This window comes from Ischnura elegans, chromosome 9 (genome assembly GCF_921293095.1).
Source record: "Ischnura elegans chromosome 9, ioIscEleg1.1, whole genome shotgun sequence".
Classification (NCBI taxonomy): domain Eukaryota; kingdom Metazoa; phylum Arthropoda; class Insecta; order Odonata; family Coenagrionidae; genus Ischnura; species Ischnura elegans.
The window spans coordinates 99,378,980-99,404,244 of NC_060254.1; the positions used below are offsets into that span (position 1 = coordinate 99,378,980).

The 25,265-nt window shown below is 36.1% G+C and overlaps 1 protein-coding gene across 8 annotated transcripts in view; it reads left to right on the forward strand.

Moving 5' to 3' along the window:
• The window catches only part of LOC124165227 (lachesin-like), an 878,935-nt gene that overhangs the window by 826,136 nt on the left and 27,534 nt on the right, over positions 1-25,265 (forward strand). For 6 of the 8 annotated variants that reach the window (XM_046542522.1, XM_046542529.1, XM_046542524.1 and 3 more), the window contains one exon: positions 5,536-5,571. The exons of the other annotated variants lie outside the window; for them this stretch is intronic. In XM_046542522.1, coding sequence (XP_046398478.1) covers positions 5,536-5,571 — 36 coding nt within the window. The remainder of the gene's footprint in view (positions 1-5,535; positions 5,572-25,265) is intronic. 8 annotated transcript variants of the gene reach the window in all.

A 25,265-nucleotide genomic window follows, 5' to 3' on the forward strand; every position in this document is an offset into this window, starting at 1 on the left:
AACAAACATTAGTTCGATAAACAATAGTGACAAAATTCTCAACTCAATATGCTGGAACAATATTAATTCTGTGGGCTGGCACGCGTTGTATGTATTACAATAATTTTGGAAATGTGCAACTACCTTTCATTTTAATGAGTCCAAATTTAACTATATCACCCCTGAATCAGTTGAACTGATAGAGTAAACGATGAATTTTTATATATTATGTTAAACCAGAATTTTTGAGCAGTGGTCACAAATTTTTTTCAAAACGCATTTTTTTCGATTCACGTTTCATCAGCTCAATCACGGTAAGAAATGACTTTTTCCGGAGCGACTCAGACTATAGTGTATCCAACTGCTTTTTTAATGCAAATAAGGAAGAAAAATGAAACTTAGGAAGCGTAATATGTCTTATTGACAGTCGATATTTTACAGTAAGGTGATCATATTTAATGTATTTCATGTAATTGGCTTTTGCTTACCTTCCTGTTGAAACATGTACTTATAATCATTTTAATAATGTGATAAAATTATTTAGGATGATTATTAAAGGAAATTTAAATATAAATTCTTTGATATTAAAATCATATTTATTAATAGTGACTTTAAGTATAAAGAAAACATATTACGCTCGGGAATTTGATGCAGCTATAAAAGAATTAGCGTCATGTCTTGTCGTCGCAAACGATTGTTGCTATTTGAATGGCACCCATGGATCCTCCACAGTGCAAAAAGTAGATGAAGTGTTTATTTTGAAGTGTGAAAGTTTATATATTTTGTTGATGAGTTTTGTTTTTCCATATTCATAAGTAATTTGAAATTCAAATTGTGTAAGTAATTTAGTTACACTAATATGGACTTGAAATCACGTGATACTTGATTACATACTGTAAACGAGTGATCCTGAATTATATTTTTGTTTTAAATAGTATTAATATCCGACAACCTTGGGTGTGAAAACTTGGATTTTTTTACCTTTACGGATGGTTCATGCGTTAGTTTTTAGTTTCCAGCACGAACAAAATTTGAAATGAAAACATTTTTATCTCACTTATATTGAATATTAATTAGATTTTTTAATTAAAATGTACCATTTTTATACTCATTTATCTTCATTTACACTATAAGGAACAGGGTTGCATGGCTACCTACATGGACCATTATCCGCCATTTTGACAAGCAGTAATTATCTTGATTATTTCTTCGTTTATGTTAAAATGAATTGATAGATTCATTAATTATGAATTTTTCCGTTATTTTTCATACAATAATTTTTTACGAATCATTTTACAATAAAAAATGTTTAATGTACAGAGGTCACGACGCTCCTATTTCCTCTGTCCAGACCATCCACACGCCACTCGGCATGGTAGAAGATAGGTTGCTGATTTCCATTTAAAATGTAAAATGGAATATTAAATTCGTAACTGTGCTCACTAAAACATCAAAATTGCCGGACATAATAAAGTATAGTGATTTCCTGGATTAAACACACTTTATCGTTACAAATAAACCGTTATTTTGGTGGGTGTCGGTCTTTTAAGGTGGACAGGTTGTATATCTCCATATTTATATGAAAAATAAAATTATATTACAGCAGAATATGTACCATAAAAAGTAAATAAAATTCAGAAAAACTGTGGACGACAGAAAAAAGGATTGGCAATTTGATTAAATCAGTAGAGGTTATGCGCCAATATAACGGATCTTGTCCTTCCAGTGTTAAAAATAGCTTCAGTGTATAATGTCTAGAGTAATAATTAAAAAATCCAGCGTAAAATGCTTGCAACATTCGATATAGATACTATGATACGTCCGAATTCGGTCAGGCTATCGGGTACGCATGACTAGCGACTTCCTCCATCTGTACTTTAGTGCATGCTAGTAGGGAAACTGTTCGGTAGACGAAAGGGACGGGGCGCGATGGATATCGATGGTAAGGAGAAAAGGGGTGGACGCGGAACAAGCGAAGGGGTGTGGCCGTGAGGGGTTCGGTGGCGCGTGGAAGAGAGAGAGAAAGACAAAGGGCAGCCATTTAGTTCGTAAGCCACTTTCACGCTCGCGGGCAAAGGACGACCCAGGGCGGAGATTTAGGCCCCTCCTTTGGTGGTGGTGTTAGAATTAGGGTCTGCGACGAAGGCGGAGGGGAAGAGTAAAGGGATCGGCCACCATTGGATGTATGTGCCGTTGAGGATGTATGTTCGGGAGGAAAGTGTGGGGAAGATTCGCCACAGATGTAGTGACCCTCTTCCGGGTTAGAAAGCCATGACCGTGTGGTGCTATCATTTGACTGAAGATATCTAAGCATGAAAATCAAGTTTGGTAGAAAATTACTCTCTCGTTGATTCAACCCGAAGGTTGGTTCAAATTGGTGAGGGTAGAGACTAAATGATAGGCGTGTGAATATCACACATTCAGGTTAGAAGGGGCAGTTCTTTCCCTGGGCCACGTCGTACTTTGAGGATTTTGATTCGGGGTGTCTGTAGGTTTCATCCGGGATTTGAACCCGAGACCTTTCGATCAGAAACCCAATGCTCTACCAACTCTCAGCAACCACGCTCAGGTTGGAAATAGTAGAGTATAAAATATTGAATAATGAAATTTTATTTTGACTATCGATGATAAAGGCACAAAGAGCAATCCAACTTTGGGGGAAGTACATATCCTTTAACGTGAGCTGCATTTCATATACCTTCTAACAGCCAAAAATTAAAAAAATGCAATTATATTTAGCGAAAAATTTCGTTGAAATGTAATTTCTCTACTTAAGTCACTCAAGTGATCAAAGTAGGTACCTCTTTGTGCCGATAATCAAACTCTCATAATCACATCGAATAATATCGTCGAACACAAACTATCTGTGATTATTTTTACACGGATGACTGTCATTCAAATGGTTAATTTTTATAATGTGTTTCAAAAAATCCAAAAACTCCTATAAATCACAGAGGGTGGTGTATTTAATATCCTTTTTGGAAAATCTATCATCTAAACCAATAAACTGCAAATCAATAAGTAAAACTCCAAAAACTTACCCTAATTATACGTTTAAGGTTAGAGTACCACGCACAAAAACCTACCCCAACTACTTTCCTTTCCCACATCATTATGTGAGAAGGAGATTATGGGGAGGCAAGGTCGTTCTGGATGGAAGGCCGAAGAGCGGGGATAACTTTCGCGCTTCGCGTTGCTTTTGTTTTTTTTCTTCCCCTCAGAGGAGTCGTTGAGGTCGAACCCATAAGTGCTCCCTCCTACTTTCCCGCTCTCCATTGAACCTTGCTGTTTTATCCTCATTTTATTTGGCCCTTTATTTATTTTTTCCCGTTTTAATCTTCTCGCGCCACCGATCTCAATGCGGATCGCAGGATATAGGGCGCGCCAGTGGTTTCCGACCGCGTCCTCCGTCGCGCGAATCCGATTGGAGTCCAGGCATGCGAGTAAAAGGGTAGCCCTCCTCTTTTCCCGCCGAATTTTATGCCCCAGGGGAGAAGATTCAATATCACACTCCCTTCCAGTCCCTCTCTGACTTCGAGTCTTATAACGCCTGCACCGCCGCCGACTGTAGTTAGCTTCTTCCTCCCGGGTTTCCGGTTTACAGTTTTCGACCAATGCGAATCGAAATTAGAAAATCCTATTACCAGGAACTCTCTCTGGTGTTCGCCGAGACTTTCTTCATCTTTTCACCGATATTCCGTGGTAAAAGCCCATACCTTGAATGTAACATCGCTCTAATCGCATTTTTACACTTTGCGATCTTAAAAAAATTATTGATCGGCATGATGAGGTTTGAGAGTTTTTTTTTACCGAAGTGTGTTTTAAGTGTAGAACACTGCGCTACAATTTCTGTCAGGAGGTGTGAAATACAGCTCTTAAATCATCATTATCTGAATTTTGACATTGTCATAGTATGTTGCGGAAAAATTCAGTGAATACTGAATTGATATTCTGGTTATTCGATGATAATTTATAGAAAAGAAACTTTTTGTCATAAACTAAACTTTAATTTAATCTTTCCCGTGTCCATTAATACTATTGCATCATGAAATGAAATTTCTGTGGTAAAGCATTGGAAATCTTATTGTAGTGCACTTGAGTGTCACCCTATCCTGTACTGAAACCGTAAAATTTGGTGCTTTTCTGAATTCTTACGAGAAATACCTGCATTCTTTGAGTCATTCTTCTACATATTATAATGCCATCTTCAGTAAGCTTCTTCCCAGATTTCCACTACACGAGTGTGGACAATTGCAAATCTTTATAACAAAATCCTATAAAATTGAACGCACTAGTATCCGTCGAGAATTTGTCTTCATGTTTTCATCGACTGGCCATATTAAAAACTCATTAAGTACGTTAATTACATCTTAATCTCACTTTAACAGCAATAATCGTATCTTTTTATACTGCAAGATGTGATAGAAATTTTTAGAGAATGATATATATCTTTTAGAATGACAAGTTTTGTGGAAAAAACCGTGAACAAGTATCTCCCATGGACTCCGAAAAGTTATTTGGATTTGTTATTATATAAAAAGGAATTTTCCTTTTTGTATGTGCGGCAAGACGGGAAACATTGAATGACTGGTTAAAAGACTTATTGAAAGTAAGATTAGACATGCTAGATGAGGAAGTCGCTATGAAAGTTGAAACTATGACTATATCTCTAATATTTCAATGAACAGTATTTCTTCATGCAATTACGTCTTTATTGAATCAAATATTTAATTAGAGTACAACTGAGTGCATTTTTAGAGACTGGAGACTTTTTCAGTGGTTGTCCCGGTTTTTATTACGCCTGTCAGATATTATCAAGGGTTATAACTGACTTTGAGTTTCGCACTACTTGGAATGTAGATTATAAAAATCCTATGACCAGAGAATTCTCTGGTATTTATACGCTTGATTTGTTCATTTTTTTTTAAATCAATCGTTTTAATACCTGATAATGTGCATCATTTGATTGCCATCTCGTTTATCATAAGATTGTGAATTTTTTTTTTTTTTTGAACTTCAAGAACATAGTGAATTTTTAGGGCATAAAAACAGTAGATATTTTTTGGAAAATCCCGGTTCTGTTATGGCATATTCCGTTTCAAGCATCTTTTATTAAATAACTTAGGGTGTTCAGTGAGTATCTGGGATTAAAATGATATTAAACCTGCCATAATTCTAAGAATGGTATGGTCATCGTACACTAAAGACCCTGCCATCACGCCAAAGATATTAATGCACTATTTGAATTGGGTATCTTGTGGTGGGGCCAAAAACATGACTCTAATATTCGTGTATAAGGAGAAATAGTACATAGAGTAAGTGTTGAGAGGTTGGGTGTTTTAAAGAAATGAGAATGTGTGGTTTGATAGCAGCTGGAGAGCGTAGGTAGCGGGGCGGTTATTTGGTGTAATTCATGGAAATCTGGATAAATATGTGTACCTTATTTCATTTACATTCATCGATATTTAATTTGTTGATAGGTGTGATAAAAAGTGTGGTATTTTTCTAGTGGCTATAATATTTCTCCTTCTATTCTCCTCCTTCTTTATGTCGAAGATTCACAGCAACCCTTGATATCCGGATACTTCACTGGTGAGTCTGCGCTAATTTTAAAGCTGTAGATTTACCCCCATATCTCTCAGTGCTGTGTGGCATAATTCTCTTATTATACATTTATATTGTACTTACCCCATTGGGGAATTAGCCTCTGAGTAAGCTTATGACTCCTCAACGCCGTTGTTTACAGCAAGCTCACACCACTGATGTGAAACTTCGATTACTAAATTATTCCCTGTGTGATGGGCAACTATTGATTCGTAAAATTATATGCTGCCTATATAGTTTGAATAAGTATTTTAGACTTTTTCTGTTTTAATCGAGTTGTTATCAGGAATCTGCCAAGTTGCAAATTACAATCGGTCTCTTCTTATTATTAGTGACTCAAAATGCATAATAATCTATTAAGCATTGGAAACATTATGCTAATTTTCTTTATTATTTTTGTGGTAACTCTACTAAAAAATTTGCCTGTTGAGTGACATGGAGCAAGTATCCACCGGGAATTGATTCAACATAAAATCATTGAAATGTGCTTATTTTCTGTACTTTATAAAACAGTGAAACAACACCTAAATGTAATAATTTTTGTGGTTAATTTTATATTTGAGCATATCCATCGATGGCATTGGCTACTTGTTAAATCCATTTTTTTTCATAAATTATCCTTATTGCTAGATTTATAATTTTTTAAAGGAATTTTCCTTTTTCTCCCATCTTATTCGATTCAATTCGATAAACGATTACATTTATAGATCAGCCCGTTCAGTAAGAGCCGCTAAAAAAGGGAAGAGATCTCTCGCAAGAGCTCAAAAAATAACAGCCCACACGAGAGCTAGCTGAATCGCGGTGATCTACTGGAAGGAAGCGTTTGACGTCACCAACTTATCTGCGGAAGGGTCGAGACCATCTAATTTTCGTCGCGAATAGCTCTAAAAGTAATGGAAGAACCGAAAATCGGATCGAAGAATCGTTTTTATTCCGTAAGAAATCATAATCGACTATTTAAAAAATTAGCGAAGAAGTCCATTGCTGCTGTTTGTTTCAAACCTGACGTATGAACGGCGGTGAAATTGCAGTAGTTGCCATGAGAAAAAATTTGGACCGGGAAATCAACCATAGACCTTTGCCTCTGTGAATCACTGCGCAGACCACCACGCTATTAATGTTCTTTGATTCCGATGGCAAGTTTACCGAGGCTCAACGAGAGGTGATAGGCCTTTGTTGTCCACCAAGTATGGCAACGGAAGGGAAATGTAAGCTCCCAAGAAGCCAATACGGAAAAGTGAACCCCAATTCAGCGAAAATCAAAAGGTCTGCGGTTCAATTCCCGGTCCAGAGAATTTTTTCTCATGGAAACTGATGTGAAGCCCATTGTTGATACGTAAGTCGAAGACTACTGCTTCCTTTGATATTTTCACTCATTTCGGCCTTTCTTCAGATTTTAGCACCCGCTTTGACGTAATCAAGTGAGTTTCCCATTTATTCCTATGAAATGGAGCAGGATAGGGTTGGCATTAGCGTTGATGGGGACGGGGGCGCGAACAGGGAGGACACCGTGGGCTGGGGGAACGGAGTTTCGCAAGTCCCTTGCCGGAGAAACGGAGAGTGGCTGTATGAGAAGAGGTACGGAGGCAGGTGGTTCCACTTAATTGGGGTCTCTTTCAAGGCGGAATAATTAGCTGCGCCGTGCACAATCTCTCGAGATACAAATGGTGAGTGGAGGGGCGGCTTGCCTTTCCAGCTGGCTTGAGGGGGTTTAGCAGGAGCGTCGGGCGGAAGAAGTGGTGCACATGTGTAGGATGACTTGAGTGAAGAGAACTGAGAAGGTTACCAGGCAACGCTATCTATTTACTCCGGTCAAGGAACACTTACCTCCTTCAGCCTCTATTTCACCCACCTAAATCTCACCCACGCCGCCGCGACCTACAGATACGTATTTCTCCATTGTCCCGATAATGCCTCCAATCTCCTCTGCATTTAAGGGCATTACACCTTTACTATGCCATACAAAAAATGTAAATAGCCTCTTAGTTTCCTGTATGTTCTAAAATAATGCTGTTTTTAAAAGTTACTTACATAGTATTACCTGCGTATTCTAGTATTACTTACTTATATAGTAGTTACTTATATACTCAAAAGTTACGATTTTCCGTGATGATGCATATTTATATTACTAAAAATAATAATATAAAATTACATCATAAAAGAGAAAATTACGAGCGTATTTAGTTCTTTTTCAGTTGCTTATTTACTTTTTCCTAATATGTTTTTACTGTTTTCATCTTCCATAAAGATATTTTGTGCGTCACAGTTTAGAGATGTGAATAGTGCACTGTAATCAGTATAAAATTATCTCTGCACGATTTAAAGGATAGAGTACTCCCGCTAAATTAGGATTGCAATGGCGTCAGAAGTCGTCTTCGTCTGCTAAAAGAACCTCAATTTTCATTCTGTTGGAAAAAAATAGTTTCATTTGTGGTATTTATCGCCGTGTCGATCAAGTTTTTTGAATTAATGAAAAAATATTTGTAAAATGTGGTCCATGGAAGACATGGGAGACATTTTTCAACTCATATATTTTTCTCATATTTTTCCCGTTTTATATTTGTCCATAGAAACATGTTCACATGTGCATAGCTATTGTGGCATGCCTAACCTTGAAAACATAGATAATAAGGAGATAATTATGACTTTTTAAAATGTTATCTGCAAAGAAATGGGAATCAGTTATCCTGTAATTATTTATTATTATTTAGTTGCCAAAGTATTTCTTAGTGATTGTCTCGAATTTTGCGACATTATCCATAACGATATGGAATTATCAGTATCTTGGAATGCATCAACACTAAATACATAAACTTTGTGGCTAGCAAGCACTCTTCATTACCTTTTCATGTGATTTTATGCCTCCACGGCTCAATAGACTCCTTCTGCTGTCTCTAAATTCCTCCTCCAGACCCGCTACCATTTCCTCATCTCAGAAAGCACCAGCTCTCTCGGTATATTTCAATTTAGCTCATTTTGCCTTTCTTCTTACCACAAGGCTAAGCTTCCAAGAACTCTGAGATTCAAAGATGTGTTTACGATTAATAAACCTTCGATTTCATAGCCTTACTCACCGTTCACGGCGAATACAGGTAGAAAGATTTTTGGCATTTTAAAGCATTTGCAAAAATTCACCAAAAAGGTCGCTGTTGGTAAAATTGAATGCATCGTGTAATGAAAATGAATTGTAGATTTATCACATTGATCAACATTTCACCATAAATGGTTTCTTGGAAAACCTATAAAAATGGTGTCAGGTAACGCCTTATGGGTAGAATGTTGGCCCAAGAATCGGTGGTTATCTGATTTAGGTTCTGGAATTTAGTCTTGAAGGAGTTTTTATATTTCTCTTCAATTTAGTGGCCAAAACTGTATTTTTCAATGCCGCTTTAATATATTTATGCGCTATTGATTATAATGCTCTCAGAAAAATTCTGTACCTGAGTAATCTAAGTAAAACATGTTTCAACTCGTGTCTTCAACAGTTTTTAAATAAAATGCGTTTGCAAACAAATAATTTTTTTTAAATTGTTTTGAATTACGGTGAAATAAATGCGTATCCTATTTGATCAACAGTTTTTCCCGAAGAAATAACAATGCTTCAGCCAGTAAGTAAGGTTTACCACTGTGATAAAGTAATTTTAATTATGACAATGTTATAATTCACTGTTTATTTATGACACCCTCTTGACTTTATTTTATTAGATTTCTCTTTACGTTATACTTTCTTGAAGTTGCATTGAAAGAACGTAAATTTTGCATAGGTCCTCATGTATATAACAATGAACATAAAAGCCATTTGACTCATATGGAATGCGTAATAGGGTAAAAATCATAATAAAATCAAACGGTGCCTTAGAAAGTTAATTTAATAATTTCTAATTCATTAATAAGTGCGCGTGGTAACAATAGTAAAAAATATGAATAAAATGAACGATACGTAGAGGTTATAAATGGTAGAAGCAGTTTCATGAGGGCTCATAACTCATTCCCGAGTGCATATTTTTATATCGAATTGCGTATTTTAAATTAAGTTATCATTCTTAAATTTTCAGGGTGAGTAGATTAAACTTTGCTTCGCATTTTTCTTCGTCTTAAATTTAAAATGCTCCATATTCTAAAAATCTGGGGTGAACCTTACTAATTTGAGAAACAGTTAAATGTTGACTTGTATATACTTCATATTTACTTGCCCCTGTGGACATGTATACCCCTAATTGCTTTTAGGCCTCGCCAACAACTCGCCAACAACTCGCTTCCATTCTTCTCTGCCTTCTCATTTCATCATTTCTCGTCACTTCTCGATCTTGCGTAAAAAAGTAGAGAACTGAGAGAGATTTATATTTAGTCACGTACAGTTGCAACAATAAAACGCGAATTGTTAAGATAAAGAGTCCATGTATTGAGAAGGGACAACACCAGTATGATAGAATGGATTTTAAATGGTAGACTCAAGATGATAGAAGACCGCTAGGAAGACCAGGAGAGACCAAGCATTGAAGGATGTTAAAAGACGGAGCAGAAAAATAAATTACGTAAGACAAATCATACTTTATGCACCCTGAAAATTTTAAGATGATCGCGTAAGTTTGAAAACGAGGAATACGTCATCAAAACAACCTGACTAGCGGCAGAATGCGTCCTATTAAAAAAAAAAAGCTGCACTCCGGGAGTGCCGACAGAAGTGAAAACTTGAAATAACGTGAGCATTTTTGAATGTAAGGAATAATTTCGAATGTTTATATTTCTACAATATGTAATTGTAAATTCTTCACATTTATAAATTAATTTTATGGCACAGCATTCGAATAAGCTACTCAAATTGAACGTATTAAAAGAAATTGAGTTATATTGTACTAACCTTCACTATTCTTGTATCGAGTACACTCTCCTGCACGAGTATGGACTGGTGACGGTAATGCGAGTCTAATGGTTTGTATCCCTCCACAAGTACTGTGTATATAGCGAGTATACCGTGTATATGCAGAATGTACGCAATTAATATATGTAGTAGCGGTGACGGTGACGCTAGTCCAATGTCTTTTACCCATCTACAAAAGTGCTCAACGCGACGTAAGAAGTTTTCACATCAAAAGGCAGTAAAACGTTAGACTTTATTTTTTTTAATGCCGTAGTAACTGGGTAACCTCCAAAATAATGCCTTTTCATTTCTTTCCAATAGTTCTTTGGCTTCTCGCCGCGCCACCATACGCTTCATCCCCTGCCTCGTCCTCAGAGTTTTCGCGGAATTCCTCTCGGCCACTTCTGGCCACCTCTCCCAAGTGGAATCCGTTCTCAAATCTTAATGTATAGCAGTGAAATATTAATATGCTATTACTTACTGACCACTTAACAATCATCGTGGTTCCAGCGCCGCCATGTCATTTCATACCCAGAATAAATGCTGGAGCTAATTAAAGATTCCATACTAAGGGCATATATCATGTCATGAATGCTTTCATTTGGCATGTTCCACTTTTGTTATTATGGAGATTTTTTCAGTCACTTGAAATGCTTGCTGTTACATTTGGGACGTTTATCTGATGCTTCCGTTTTAACCGTTCTGGAGTTTTTTTTTTTAATCCATTTTCTGTAGATCTTAAGGCAGATATTTTTTTACTGTCGTAATAATGTACATACATTAATATTTTATAGTATCATGATGAAACAACAAAAAGACCAACATAATAGGGCACACTTCAACGAAATATTAGAATTCTTAAACAATATAATTCGAAGGACGTTTTATTGGTTTGCATATTTCACCTCAGTTACTGACAGTAAAAATCGGTAATTTGTAAAAATTTGGCAAAAATTTGTTCATTTATGCAACAGCATAGCGCTCATAATATTTAATTTGAAAATCATTCAAATCACTTTCATTCATTCACCATTAATTTCTACCGTAGAGATATATTTTTCATCCACCCCTGACATAATAAATCCGGCAAAAAAATAAGCTTCAATTAAAAAAAAGATAATGTGATAAAAGGGAAGTTTTCTCAAATAGATTGAGTTTTAAACGATACTAATGCTTAATTACAGCATAAATTACCAAATATTTGACATGTCATTTTTGTTGCTGAGTTCAAAGTCATTTTAAAAATATTTCAATCAATGGCATCCATATGTACTTTTTATGATATTTTCATTTGAATACTTGAAGATGATATAGTTTTCCATGGTGAATTTTCGAGCAAGGCTAAAATTCATTTACTATATGAAGAGAAACCTCCTATTTTAACATTTAAGGTTCTTAAACGGGATACCGTAGATGATAAATTCATAGAATATCCGCATCTTTTATTTTACTAGGTGAATTAATTGTTGAATTAATTGAATTAAATAAGGGTAATTCATTATTCCGACTTTTTCTTTCTTTCTTCTTGGGTTTTGATACTAGGTGGGCCATTATACCCGGTGAACATAGGGAGAAAACCTGTGTTTGTTTATGACGGTAGCGCAAGCCATGTGAAAGTGTGTATGCCGGAAAACAAACTACTTTATCCGAGAAAAATCGGCGCCATCAAGTTGGTCATATCTTTCCTCTCAAAGCCTTCTCCCATGAATATGAAATCATTGAAATGAGACGTTTGAACAGATTGCTTCCGCTACGTGGAGAGAATTCCTCAGTGGAAGTGTTGCGAGCTGAGCAGGGAGTTATTGCGACAAGTTCCAGCTTACAAGAAACACCAACCAATAATATTATTCATTTATTGCACTCACTTTCATGGCTTTCTTTCTGGAGGAGAAGACAATTCACTTTCCACTCCATGCTCCGCTACATATAAAGCCCAATTTATGAATTCTTTTCGAATTTGCTTCTTTCAAAATTAAATAAATATATTTGTCGTAGCATTTCCATTAAATGTTAATACAGCTCGTAATAAAGGATACAGACTATGTCTCCATCTGCAACTTGACTTTGATTAACATGTAGTGCAATAAAAACTGCTCTTATATTTGCGGTTGTTCTTCCAATTGTCCCTATTTTGACTCTCTTGCCACTGAAATTGTATATATTTTGCAAATTTAAAGATAGGTGACCATAATGAATTCCATGTGAGCTGTAGATTTTTTGATTTCCAATGATTTTATTCATTGAAATTGTACCATCAGTGAGCCTACGATTACATCTTTTACTTAACAACTATATCCGAGGCCTACTTCTAAGTTATAATTAATTTTTTATTCATTCAAAAATGTAGTCGTTCAAAAGAAAAGTTTGTGCCAGCGGCTTACCTTTAAGGAACCGCGCGATGAATGCGTAATTGAACACCGTAATTACATTGGCACTGATTTGTTGACTTCAAAATTGAGTGTTCTTCTCAAGGCCTGATAGTAGCGAAGTCTATTTTATTTACCCATTGGTGATCTCGATACAAAAAATACGAATATTCGGGTAACGGAATGAATGAACTTTAAATTTACAGTTATGACTTTAATTTTTTTCATTGCTTAATTTTTCTATTGACCTCATTCTTTTGAGTTATATTTTATGCTTTACCAAAGTAATTTTGTTACACCAGAAGTATTTCATAAGCTTTATCATTACAAAAAATATTAACTTTCCATGAAAAAGGGGAGAGGACGACGTAAAATTGAAACTGTTCCAAAGTAAAGTATGGAAATGCGAATGTAAAGTATGGGAATGCGATTACTTGAATTCTGGTAACATTTTGTTCAAAAAATAGCCCTGACCATGCGTATTCATATATTTTCTAGTGAGCTACGAGTTAAGGACGATGCACATGGAACTAATCACGCCGGTTTTATTGATTGCAAACCTAACTTTCGATTTGAGGGAATTAGGAAGGAATCATCGTAGTATTAAGTGGATGAAAGTAAGTCGCGGTTTCTGGTGACAACAATTATATTTTCACTGAGTAGTTTATTAATGCTACGCTGCATTTAGAGACAAAATTTACATACTGCATCACGAGCTACAAGGTGTTTTCGACACAAATAGGGAACTAATTTCCTTTCTTTTTGTTAGCTCATTTCTCCTTCACCGAAAAATATTGACATTCTCTGAAAATAGTATAGGCGATGAGATAAAATTGAGAGCATTATGCGATGGACGAGAACCTATATTGGTGAAATTCTCAGTACCAATTAGCCCTGACGATGCTTATCAATATATTGAAGTGAATTTCCCTAAGTGGAACAAATCAACCATTTTTTTATATCACCCACTAAGCCTTCATATCGAAGGAATTTTAGTATTATGTGGTTGAAAATAAGTCAAGAAATCACCTTCATAAGTAGGTATTACTCTCTTTTATTCTATTTTGAGCTTCATTCGCATTTGGCCTCGCTCACCACTCTCCTGTCATTCATATCCTTCACGTACCTCCCTCACTCTTTTCCACCTTCGCCGTGTTCGTTAGTTAGGTATCCCAACCCTTCACGGCGCGGCCGCACTTAATTTATCTGCGCGGGACACTGCTATATGGGTGGCAATTTTTCGAGTGCCCGTGAATAAAACGTAAATAACCTCGTTGGGAAGAAGGGACGACGGGCCGCGTTTGATGCCGCATGCGCGCGTCCTGTGCAGCCTTTTATAAAGTGGATATGTCCCCCTGTTTCATTTTTTTCTCCCCCAAAGCGCGGTTTGTCCTCGTATCTCCGCTAATCTCTCACCGTGGACACGTGTGAAGGCGGGGGAATAATTTGCTCACCATTCCGGAAATTTAATTCGCGGTGGATATTTTTTTTTTGTAATTCGCAGTCGTTCTATTATAAGTTTTAAACGGCTGAATATTTTCATTTTTATTGTAATTTCCGTAGTTTTTCCCGTTTGCCGCATGTTATCTGTAAATGGAAATATTAAATTTTAAAAAAACAAAGCAAACTTCAACGTACCTTTTAGTACAACTGTAAGGAATGATGGCAGCATGAAATTGTGATGCAGCTCTGTAGGAATACAATACCCAAATGTGCGGAGTGTAATGCCATCTCCTCTGCATTTCTCCTGCTAAAACATCGTCTCACGGGACTCTTAACTATTAAATTCTGCTCTCTTGATTATCAAGTAAGACATGGTAAAGGTGTAGTTGTGGAACGCGGTTATTCATTCACTTATAATAGCACTGCAAGCCCGAGATTGGTATTCCACATCCCTCCATTTACATCTTTACTAAGCCAGTATCTTCGTTCTTTGATGTCCTTGTGTGTTTAATTTTTTGCGCCAAGCCTTAATCTTTTGGTCTTCGTCGGGGAATACTTGAATGATAAGTCCCCCGAGAAACACCTGGCAAACGTTTTCTTGAAAATGCTGCTTCTAAGTTAAATACTGTCAATTTATTACCTCTTTTTACATCAAGGAGTAGCTTTGATCCGTCTGTCTTAAAATATTCTCCATCATAATAACCAGTTTTCCCTTCTTCTCCCGCAAATAATTATATTTTTTAAATCAAAAGCGAGACCAATTTCTGAGATAAATTTTCCAATCAGTTTTGAATATATATTGCTGCGGTATTTACATTTATCTCTTGTGCCACTGTCTTCTACATCTGTATGATAAATGTCTCTTTCCTCGTTGGAAGTCATTTCCTTTTTGACGGAAAAGAGTACGAGGTGTTTCAACCACGAACGTAATAATGGCAGCCAAAAAATTATTTTAATTTTTGAATTGACTTTCATTTTTAGCAATGCAGATATTCCCATACATGCATATACATATATAAATGTTTAGTACAACGAAAATCACTGTCGGTAGCATAAATATGTGCTTCTGCTCTCTTGGAATACCAATAACTGAAGCCATTCAATTTCGGTGTATGTATATGAATACCAATGGGGAAAATGTTTTTTCTTTACTCCAATTGCAGTGTAGGTGTAGTTATGCTCTCATTAAAAAGGTTTCTTCCGAAAAATGCACAATAGCGAATGTTAAAATTTGGCAATTAATGTCCAAAACGAAGTCCTGGGTTATTTCCTCTTGCCTCTGTCGTAACTAATTTGCGTAAAATTGGTCGAAAGAGGTTGTTAGCCGTGCTTCTCATCCAACTCACGTATTTTCGCCGTATATACGACAAATCGTATCACCGCTTGCCCCCATTCACCTTGAATTTAGCCCTTATCGTGCGCCACGTGAATGCCAATAAGGCTGGGCTTTTTGCCTCCCTCAGCTCCTTTAAAATTAATTTGAGATAACTTCCTTCGATAACATGCTCTTTATCGTGAATAAATTGTTAAAATTTTATTTATTGCTCTTTAGCAATTTTTAGGACAGTTTCTCTGGATGCTAAATGATAGATGATCTTAAATACTTTCGAGTACCTACCGTAGAGCAACTTATGTATTTTATTTATCTGCTACGCCGGTTAAAATGATAAATACACAATTAAATGATAATTTATTATTTTTCTCATGAACAATTTTCAAGCCAATATTAAAATTTTAATTGATTCTTATTCCTTTTATTTTTCTGTTAGATGAAATTAAAAGATAAAGTATTTATTTCCTGTAAATTCTTAAACTCTAATCGTCCTCTGTAAAAGTCATTTTATCCGAAATGGATTTTAGGCACTTCACTACCCAATGTTTTCAGCAACCCGAACACAGCATTGGGGTTTTTGGTCAGTCATTAGGAATTTAATATTTTCTCAATGATTATTCAGGTATTGTTGCGAAGATTTCAATAATGCTTATCCCCACACTACCCAACAGAATATATTGAGAAGCTTGGAGTGCAGTGAACTTCCTTTTAGGAATACTACCTTGTGAATATTTTATATTTTGAATAAGTTCAACAGATTCAGGCTTCAATTGGTGGAAGTTAGACATATTTATATAAATAAAAGATCGTAGCACTTTTCCACAAGATTTTTTAATGCGTACAACGCGTTTCGGCTCACTGAGCCATCATCTTGTACAAGACATTGTTGTCATTTTCAACCGGAAATTCTACATTTCGAAAGTAAGGGCACAAGACTTGATGTTTTAGAGCAATTCAAAATCGTACAGAGTTATATGAATATGCTCATGAATGAGAAAGTGTTTTTCACCCACTCTCCTCTCCTTAAGATACCCTTCCCGAAAACAAATGGTGAAATTATTTCTTCACCCACTCCTTAACTGACCCCAACATCCACGGGGTGTTTCCCGTCCGCCCACCCTCTCTCCGTATTGTGTTTGACCAGTTTCTTTTGCTGGCAATTTCCTCCCTTGCACCCCCGCTAACTTTCACTCCTTCTCAACTAACCCAAAGGGACTCCTCACCCCCGCCTCTTTTCCTTTGTTGCTACTTACTCCTCTCCCTTGCTAAAGACACGCGGCCTCTCTTTTTATCCTAACCCCACCCCCCTTTTTTCATTCATCTCAACCCCCCCCCCTCCCGTTTTTGAGCTACATTGCCATCCGGCGCATATAACAGACCAGACAAACAAAAATATTTTAAGCATCGAGGCTGGTTTACGGAAAAGTTTTCATTAATAAGGAAATATTGAAATCGGTGAACGATAAAAATCTATTATAAATAATTATCACAAAAACATTAATGCATACTGAAATTGTTTATCAAATCAATCATTAAAGTTATAAATATAGTAAGCTTTTTTTTCGCTTTTGACTCAATGCTTGTTTTAAATGGCCGAGGACAGGGCTCTTCATTACTAAGTCTCAAGAAAGTGAAATTGGCACACTCAGGTGAGGGGTCCCATGTCTGTATCCGGGCCGCCTCGCCTTAATAGGGTTTTCTTGATATGGATATCTGAAGGGACTCACCCCGAATATAACCCAGGACCTCTCGATAATTAACAAAACGTTCTATCTGTTATGCTACCACACCCGCCAGTTTTTTGGCATTGGTTTTCCCGTCATTATTAGGTAATTTTTCCAGGGATAGATCCAGGATTTTTTCTGGGGGGGGGGGGCACAAGGACCTGACAGGTCTTATCATATTTGAGATTAAAAACAAAATACAACAGTTGCTGCGGAAAACATTCTATTTATTTTGAAATGAAAGTAATTAATAAAAATTAAAATGATTGATGCTTTGTAATACACAAAATAAAATGAACATAATGACCACAGTATTAAAAATATTTGTCCTTTTTTTAAGCGTCTGGGGGGAGGCACGTGCCCACGCACCCCACCTCAGACGCTTTAATCTCCCCTAAATCCGCCCATGAATTATTCCATAAATCTCAAATTATGTGCTCCACTCTAGGTATCACGAACCTATACGTAAAACTGTTTCAAAATGGGAATGATAGGAGTAGTCTTAATTTTTACCACGTGTTTACAAATCCACTTTATTTTCTATTTGTTTGTCCTTAAGGGCAAAGTTTCGCTACTCAGATTTAACTCACTTCCCGTTTAACTATTGACTTAACCTTTTCAGCACAGACCAGAATCATATAACAATGACTTATTGCGCTATCTCTAGCTCTTCAGAGGCATTCATTCTTCACAAGAAATAAGATATCTTGTGGAGCAGTGCATTACGCGTACGACTATTGTTCTGAAGAATTCAAATTCAAGACATGGCAGGGTATTAAATTCTTCCGTAAATTTAAAAAATGCATTTTAGTAATTGGCTTTGTGTGTCTTCTTTGTTTTAGGCTGTCTTATTTTATGGAGCCATCTCAATAAGCTATGTAGGTCTTAACTTTTATGAAATAAAATACGATAACAGTATTAAATGGATTAAGAAATCCATCTAAGAACGGGTGTATTTATTTCGACTAAACAGAAGAAACTATCAGAATTAATTGAAAAATTAATGCAAAACCTACATTTTTTCATGTACATATAAAGAAGTAAAGTATTCGGAAAATGAAACGTTAACTTAAAGTAATCCTGTTTACAAAAATGATTCTTTCATTATAACCCTGTATAAAGCTTGAAGACCCATGAAATCAGCTTCTTAGGAGAAGCTAGCTATTTAAGTCGAGATGAGGTGTCACATTTTCATTCCGGCAGTTACGTGAATTATTTTAGACGCTTGGTAGTCCCATCTGGCGGTCGTGCTTGTGAGATAAAGGAGATTGAGGAAGCGTTTGGACGGCGAAAATAAAGATTAATATTCGACCGTAGAGGATGGAGATCTCTGGAATCCAGGCAACATTAATGGATTACCTAGTCTTCAGGTGGACAGTTTGAAACCTAGTTTAAGAGTCCTTTGGAAGGGAATCAAACTTGCCTTCATGATGCATTTCACTAAAAAATTTAGCCTCTTCACAAATCACATTTAATCTCAGAGCTGATTACGGCTATGAGCACGGTTACTTTTCATCCTTTAAGGTTTCCGTTCCAACGATTCTAACTCTCTTGAACTACCCTAAGATTACCAGTTGTTCGCCTTACTTTTATCTAATAAAAAATTTAGATAGGTCGCCATCAAGTTGAAAAGGAGTTCATTGCCCCTTGTATAATTTATTGCAATTCTGTGTTTTGGTCTACAATTCGTCCTCATTAGAAGTGGTAGAAAATGGGTTGGGCGTGTGGCTTTTTGAACGATGGTAAATGACTGAACTCAAGAAAAGAATAACTTCGCTTTGTAAGGGAAAGTGCTGAACAGATAATTAATTTTAATGCATCAAACTTCTGCATGGAACATTTTCTTATGCCAAAATTATAATCTTGACGCTGCATTAGTTTTATTTATTATTTTATGTCTATTAATCACAATTTGAAGTATAATTGTCAATTCTGAAATCTGGTTCCACTCCTCAAATATTTGAATTTATTTCTAATATTCATTCAACTTTATGGTCTTTGCCGCATTTAAAATGAATATCATACCATACCATAAGGGCTTATTTTCAACCCCTTAATAGTCAATCCTAATAAAGGATGTATCAGTAAAGACCATGCCAAAGAGTAGCACTTTAATCCAGCTCACATATCGTATTCCTATGGAAAGCTGCAAAATCTGTGGTTAAGAGATCTAATACCTTCAACTTCATTAGTCCAGCAATTTGTAAAAAGATGTGAGCTCATATCATGAGTGATTTCATAAAATCCTGTGTATCATTTTTAATTCTTAGTCAACTGTGTCCGTAAGAGGGTTTAAACTCGCTATTCTACATTTTTTTGGAAATGGTCGCATTCGTTGCAGCTTCTTCAATAAATTTCAATAAAATTACACATGATATTTTATATGCAAGGGTTCATAGACATAATTAAAACATATGTAATGATATAATTAATTAAATGTAATAAACATACCATCAGCAACATAATAGATAAAAGCATGAATTTTATGGTTATTACTGAAGACGTTGGCATATTCTCTCGTAAATTGTCAAAAATGTCTTCATAAAACCAGTTATTGCGTAGATATTTATGAAATTTCTTTTAGAAGATGGCAAATTTGAAAAGTATATTCCCTTCCGAGATTATTTGGTTAAAATACGAAATATATGAAATACAAAGACCTGAATTTCAAAAAATCCCGGCCCTGATAAGGTGCAGTATAGCGAACGCTTTGGTTGTATTCTTTTACGTGGGCACATATTGTATTTTTAGGCCGGTGGCATTCATCTCGTCAGAGAAAAGAACGGAAGTGAATCACGGCTGGGAAGATTTCAGCGTCGAGGATATTTGGGTCAAGCAGGCAGACGGCCCTTGCTCCGTTTATCTTCAGGGAAGTCTCCCGAAATAAAAGTGCAGAGATTTAGCAAATTCCACTTGAATCACATCGGAGGGAGCAATCTTTTTCCCCCAGCCTCTCGCAAAGGGGTGGAAAGATATAATATAATCATAAGCTTGTGAGTTCTCGGTAACGATCACATTTATGGAAATCTTTCACAAAGCCGTTAAATTTTCAAAACTCCAGGCGTTACTTGTTAATTATTAATTTTTTGTGATGGTTACTTTTTTCTACCTTGCCAACAGCAAGCCTCGGCCAAATACTTCAAGCGAACTCAAGAGACCGTTTTACACGGGGCACGGAACTGTGCAGGTTAGAGCTGCATTAATTTCTAAAATGGCGTGGAATTGAGTGAATGCATGAACGAAATTAGAACAGGGGCTATATTGCCGTCTCGCATCCACGTATTCTCGCATGTGTTCTAGCAATTCACCGCTTTACATGACGCAATTTTGATTGCGCCTTCGCGCGTACGTCAGACTGCGCAATTTCGTGTACCGTGTAAAACAGCCTATACTGTCGACCATATTGTATAAAAATATTATTGCTTCACCAGGAAATTATGAGTAAGATATATATTTTTTAATAGTACTGAATGCAGTAGTATTAAATTGTATTTAGTAAAGTATTCTCTTATAGTGGCATCTTAGAATATTTTCACAGTAATTATTTAGTGTCCCGAACCAGTTCATAGTGTTCATCCAAATGAGTTATTTACATGGTTTTTTTAAAATGATTGCTTAATTTCTGCATCGTAAAAAATGCTATTTCATTCATAACTTTTTTGAATTCCTAAAACTGCCGAGGATGGCCCGAATTTTATTGAAAGAAAAACCTCGTGGAAACTGTGTTCGCTGATGAGCGAATGTTGAAAAATACTAGGGACAGTCTACATGGTAGGGAATATTGCTTCGCTAGAATTATTAAGACTCCAACAAAGACGACGTGTAACGGAAGCAGATGAATTTCAATTTTTTCACTCTGATGAAATATTCTTTTTTTATTCAATTGAGCTCCCAATAGGCTTAAAAGAAATTTCCCAAATATTTAAGAACCCTGATGAAAATTTAATGTGGAAAAATATTGAATTATGTTACCAAAATCGGTTTGTCTGTTGCCTTGACAATCATTCATGTTTATCTGGCGAGAGCTTGGATTAGTGTAAAATTTAATTAGCAGGTGATTGTCACTTTAAGCGTAGCCTGAGCCAGGATACCTTCTGCCTTAATGCCATTTTAATTGATAAGATCTGAATTTTTGGTGACATTTTTTTCTTAAATAATTCTTATTCGTGAAATTAAATAGGTCATTTTTTCGATAATATTTTTAATTAGAGCCTGTATTGGCTATGAAATTTTTTAGATACCTATATGTTCCGAAAGCCGAGTTACTTTTCCGTATGACTCACCTTAACCATCTCTGAATATAGTAAGTCAGAAACACGCGTAGGTGTAAGAAACCGCTCTATATATATTATTTATCTCCCGACCCTTCTCCTCGTGAAGAAAAAAATAAAGATGGTAATAAAGCCAGGACAAAAGGTCTGGGAGATCGCTACTGAACAAATTCATTTGTAGGAACAGCATCGTCGTCGCAGCGATGAATGAAGCTAGATAAAAGCGAAGGGCGCAGTGGGAAGGAGATGTTGTGAGGGTATTGGGGAGGCACGGATATAAGGTGTCAGGTATATGGGGGGATGTGAGTTGGTGCTGGTTAGGGTTTAGGGTAAGGATGGACGAAGGATTTATCGCTTGAGGGTCGAGATTGGAGCTCGATTTCATAAGTCTACAAGGTCATAAGTTACGAGTTGAGTTTTCATAAAAAATGTATGTGTATATATTTGCACACTCGTGGCTGTGGAGGTAGCGGCTTCACCTCTGCTCTTTCACAAAGGCGCAGGGTGGTCTTGTTGGCTTTATCAGAAGACGGTCGCGGAGCAGAAATGTCTTCGTGAAAAATGCTGCACGTGGCTGCATCCGCTCCCGTCGTTTGCATTAAGTGGGTGTGTGGATTTATGAGCCTCGCTCACTTCCTGCCGAGAGGGAATAATACAAAGTGCATCGCCTCCTGGGATGGGTGAATTTCCGCATTTCCCTGTTGAATAATATCGCGAGCGGGCAACAAAACCGAGCCGCGGAATGTCGGCAGGTACACCTACCCCGTGCGTGATTCGCGGCATTCTGAAATGAAATATGCAGCAGAGGCAGTCTTGATTACATCCAAATTGTAATTCATATAATTATAACTTTTATAATTCCTCCGTTGGCGGTGGTGAACTCTACCATGATTAAAGCACAAATGGTAATATCCACACTTTTATCATCGCTTAACCGACCATGGTTTCGACACCTCCTTGAAAATGACACCAATACCACAAAATTAAGCCGGAAACGATTTTATACGGTGAATTCTGCGATAAACCACCTAACAGGTTCAACTTACGGGTGTTTGGCGATATTTGGTGGAACTGTGTAACATGAAACATAATCGCATATACACTAAAATTGTGTGTCCCACAAATTTTTTATTATTCTCACCCAGGTTTCATAACTGGAACATTAGATATTAGTGTATCTGATATTATGCCACATCTAACAGGCAATTTATTATTTTTTCATGGAATCATTTATTTATTAATGACTTTATCATTTGATTTTTTTCTATACTCCGTGAATATGAACGTATTGGGGAATCGGTACAAACTCGCCGAGTTAAAATTTAAACAAGACTCGGAAATACTTTTTCATCAAATTCCAAGAATGACGGAAGCTTTTAAAAACGTTTCCTTCCAGTATCTATGTTGCTTATCAATTAAAGATATGGCGACCTTTTTCCACAGATGCTAAATTCTTTGTCTTATTTTTGAATTGTATGCAGCAGAATAGTTGGAGTGGGTCGCGAATTTGATTTAAAACTCACTAAGTTATTTTTTCTCTCTGTTAATAAAATGATCTCAGCCATTCTTCCTTAAAGATGAATATTAATGGTAATTTTTTCAGGAAAAGATTACTGATACCAATATTTAAATGCTTTCACACCAATATTTGCAGTATTGTTCCGAATTTTTCCCCAGTAGACATACAACGTTCACTCTCTTTCGTTAATGCATGCAAAATATTCTGATTAAATATGGAAGTAAATAAACTATTTATAAGAACCTACATCTGGAGTATGCTCCTATACGGAAGTGAGGCATGGTCAATGACCGCAACGGAGAAAGCAAGGATAGAGTCCTTTGAAATGTGGTGCTACAGAAGAATGATGAAAATCAAATGGATCGACCGGGTTAGTAACGATGAAGTCCTAAGAGGGGTAGGAGAGAAGAGAAGCCTCATGAAAATCTTAATAAGAAGACGGAACAACCTTATAGGCCACATCTTGAGACATGATGGTCTGATGAAGACAATCGTCGAAGGACAAGTGGAAGGCAAGAATGGAAAAGGAAGACCCCGAACAAAATATATGGAACAAGTAAAGAGAGATGTGAAAGAGAAGAAATACGTAGGTGTGAAAAGATTAGCTGATAGGAGAACTGAGTGGAGAGCTGCGTCAAACCAATCCTAGGATTGTTGACCAGTGATGATGATGATTAGATTTTTTAAATGGTTACTCAGGTTTCTCTTCCATCTTGTTTCGCAAATTTGCCCATGCTTAAGTACTTTAATTGTAAATGCCATTTTTTCATATTTTAATAAGCGAAATAATGTAAAAAATGAGTGTTAAATTTTCAAAACTTCTCTCCAGAATTGCAGAAGGTCTATATGTTGACATAGGCTCCTACATTTCATATTTATTTAGTTTTTATAATTATTTGTACAACTGTTCATTCTCTAATTCGTTATTGTAATTTACATTTCAGATTATGAGGGAATTAATTTCAGCCTTATCAGATATATATTATATTCATGATTATTCATATTATATCATATCAGATTTATAAATGTTCATGAGGGTTTAAATTCGGCATTCTGGTTACACCCCTTCAAAAGAAAAGAAAGGAAATTTCTTTCGTAAACCACCTAGAACACGGGATTCCTTTATATTCATTTTTAATTATGATGGATTTAGCAAAAAGAAAAGGTTGTTAGGTAAAATTGAAAGTCTTTACATTTTTAAAATTACCATGTCATCTGAGTTAGGGGAAATGTGGAAATTGCCTTAAAATTGTTCATCATCGATAATTTTGGGTCATTTATTAATTTTAAACTCTAACTTGTGCAAATTTTCTAAATACAGTTTTCTGCTACCACCTTCTTGATCTATTTTCCGATTCATATCTCGATTATTCTTCATGTTTTCTTAAAATCGTGGAATGTAAATTTACCTTTTTCTATCTAAAAATCCGACTATTTGGAACTCCTTTATAATGTCAAATATTTGCATATACTTCCAAATGAGGGAGTGCGTTCTTAGGCAAATATAACTGCATTTTATATGCGATATATAACAGCTTAAAGTTTCCTGGGGAAAGGGCAAAAAGCATATATCGCTTCGCAAGGTGGTTGAGGGGAAGGCTTCATATTTTCAAAGCGCTAAAAATCCGTTTCGGGGAAATTGAATGACCTGAAATAGTTTCTTGCGAAACAGATAACAGTCTGCATCACGCATTTCATGACTAGATAGAATTTATGGCTACCACGGTAACTTGTTAACCACTTTTTGATAAAATGCTTACATGAAATATTGAAAAAATGTTTTAGTTCAAGAATCTTTGGCCAAGTGATGAGTGGGCTTCATAATACATAATATAGGGAATGTATAACATGTGATGATATTGTTAGAAAAAGTTCATTTTATAGCGGTTTTATCGTAAAAAATTCATCTGTATGAATTTTTCACTTTGATTTCCCTACCTCGTTTTAGCAAACGTATAGAAAACCTATACATTTTTCGCCTCACTCAACAATTCCTCATGATAACCATTAGCTTACACTGACTGGATGGTTAACTCAGTTTTTCGGCTGTCCATGATTGTTAAGTTTGATTTCAGTATGCAATGGAAAACATAGAAGGGAAGAGTAAAGGGCTTTTTTTGGAACCCCTTTACAATTGCAAATATTTGCATACTCTCGTGAGAGAG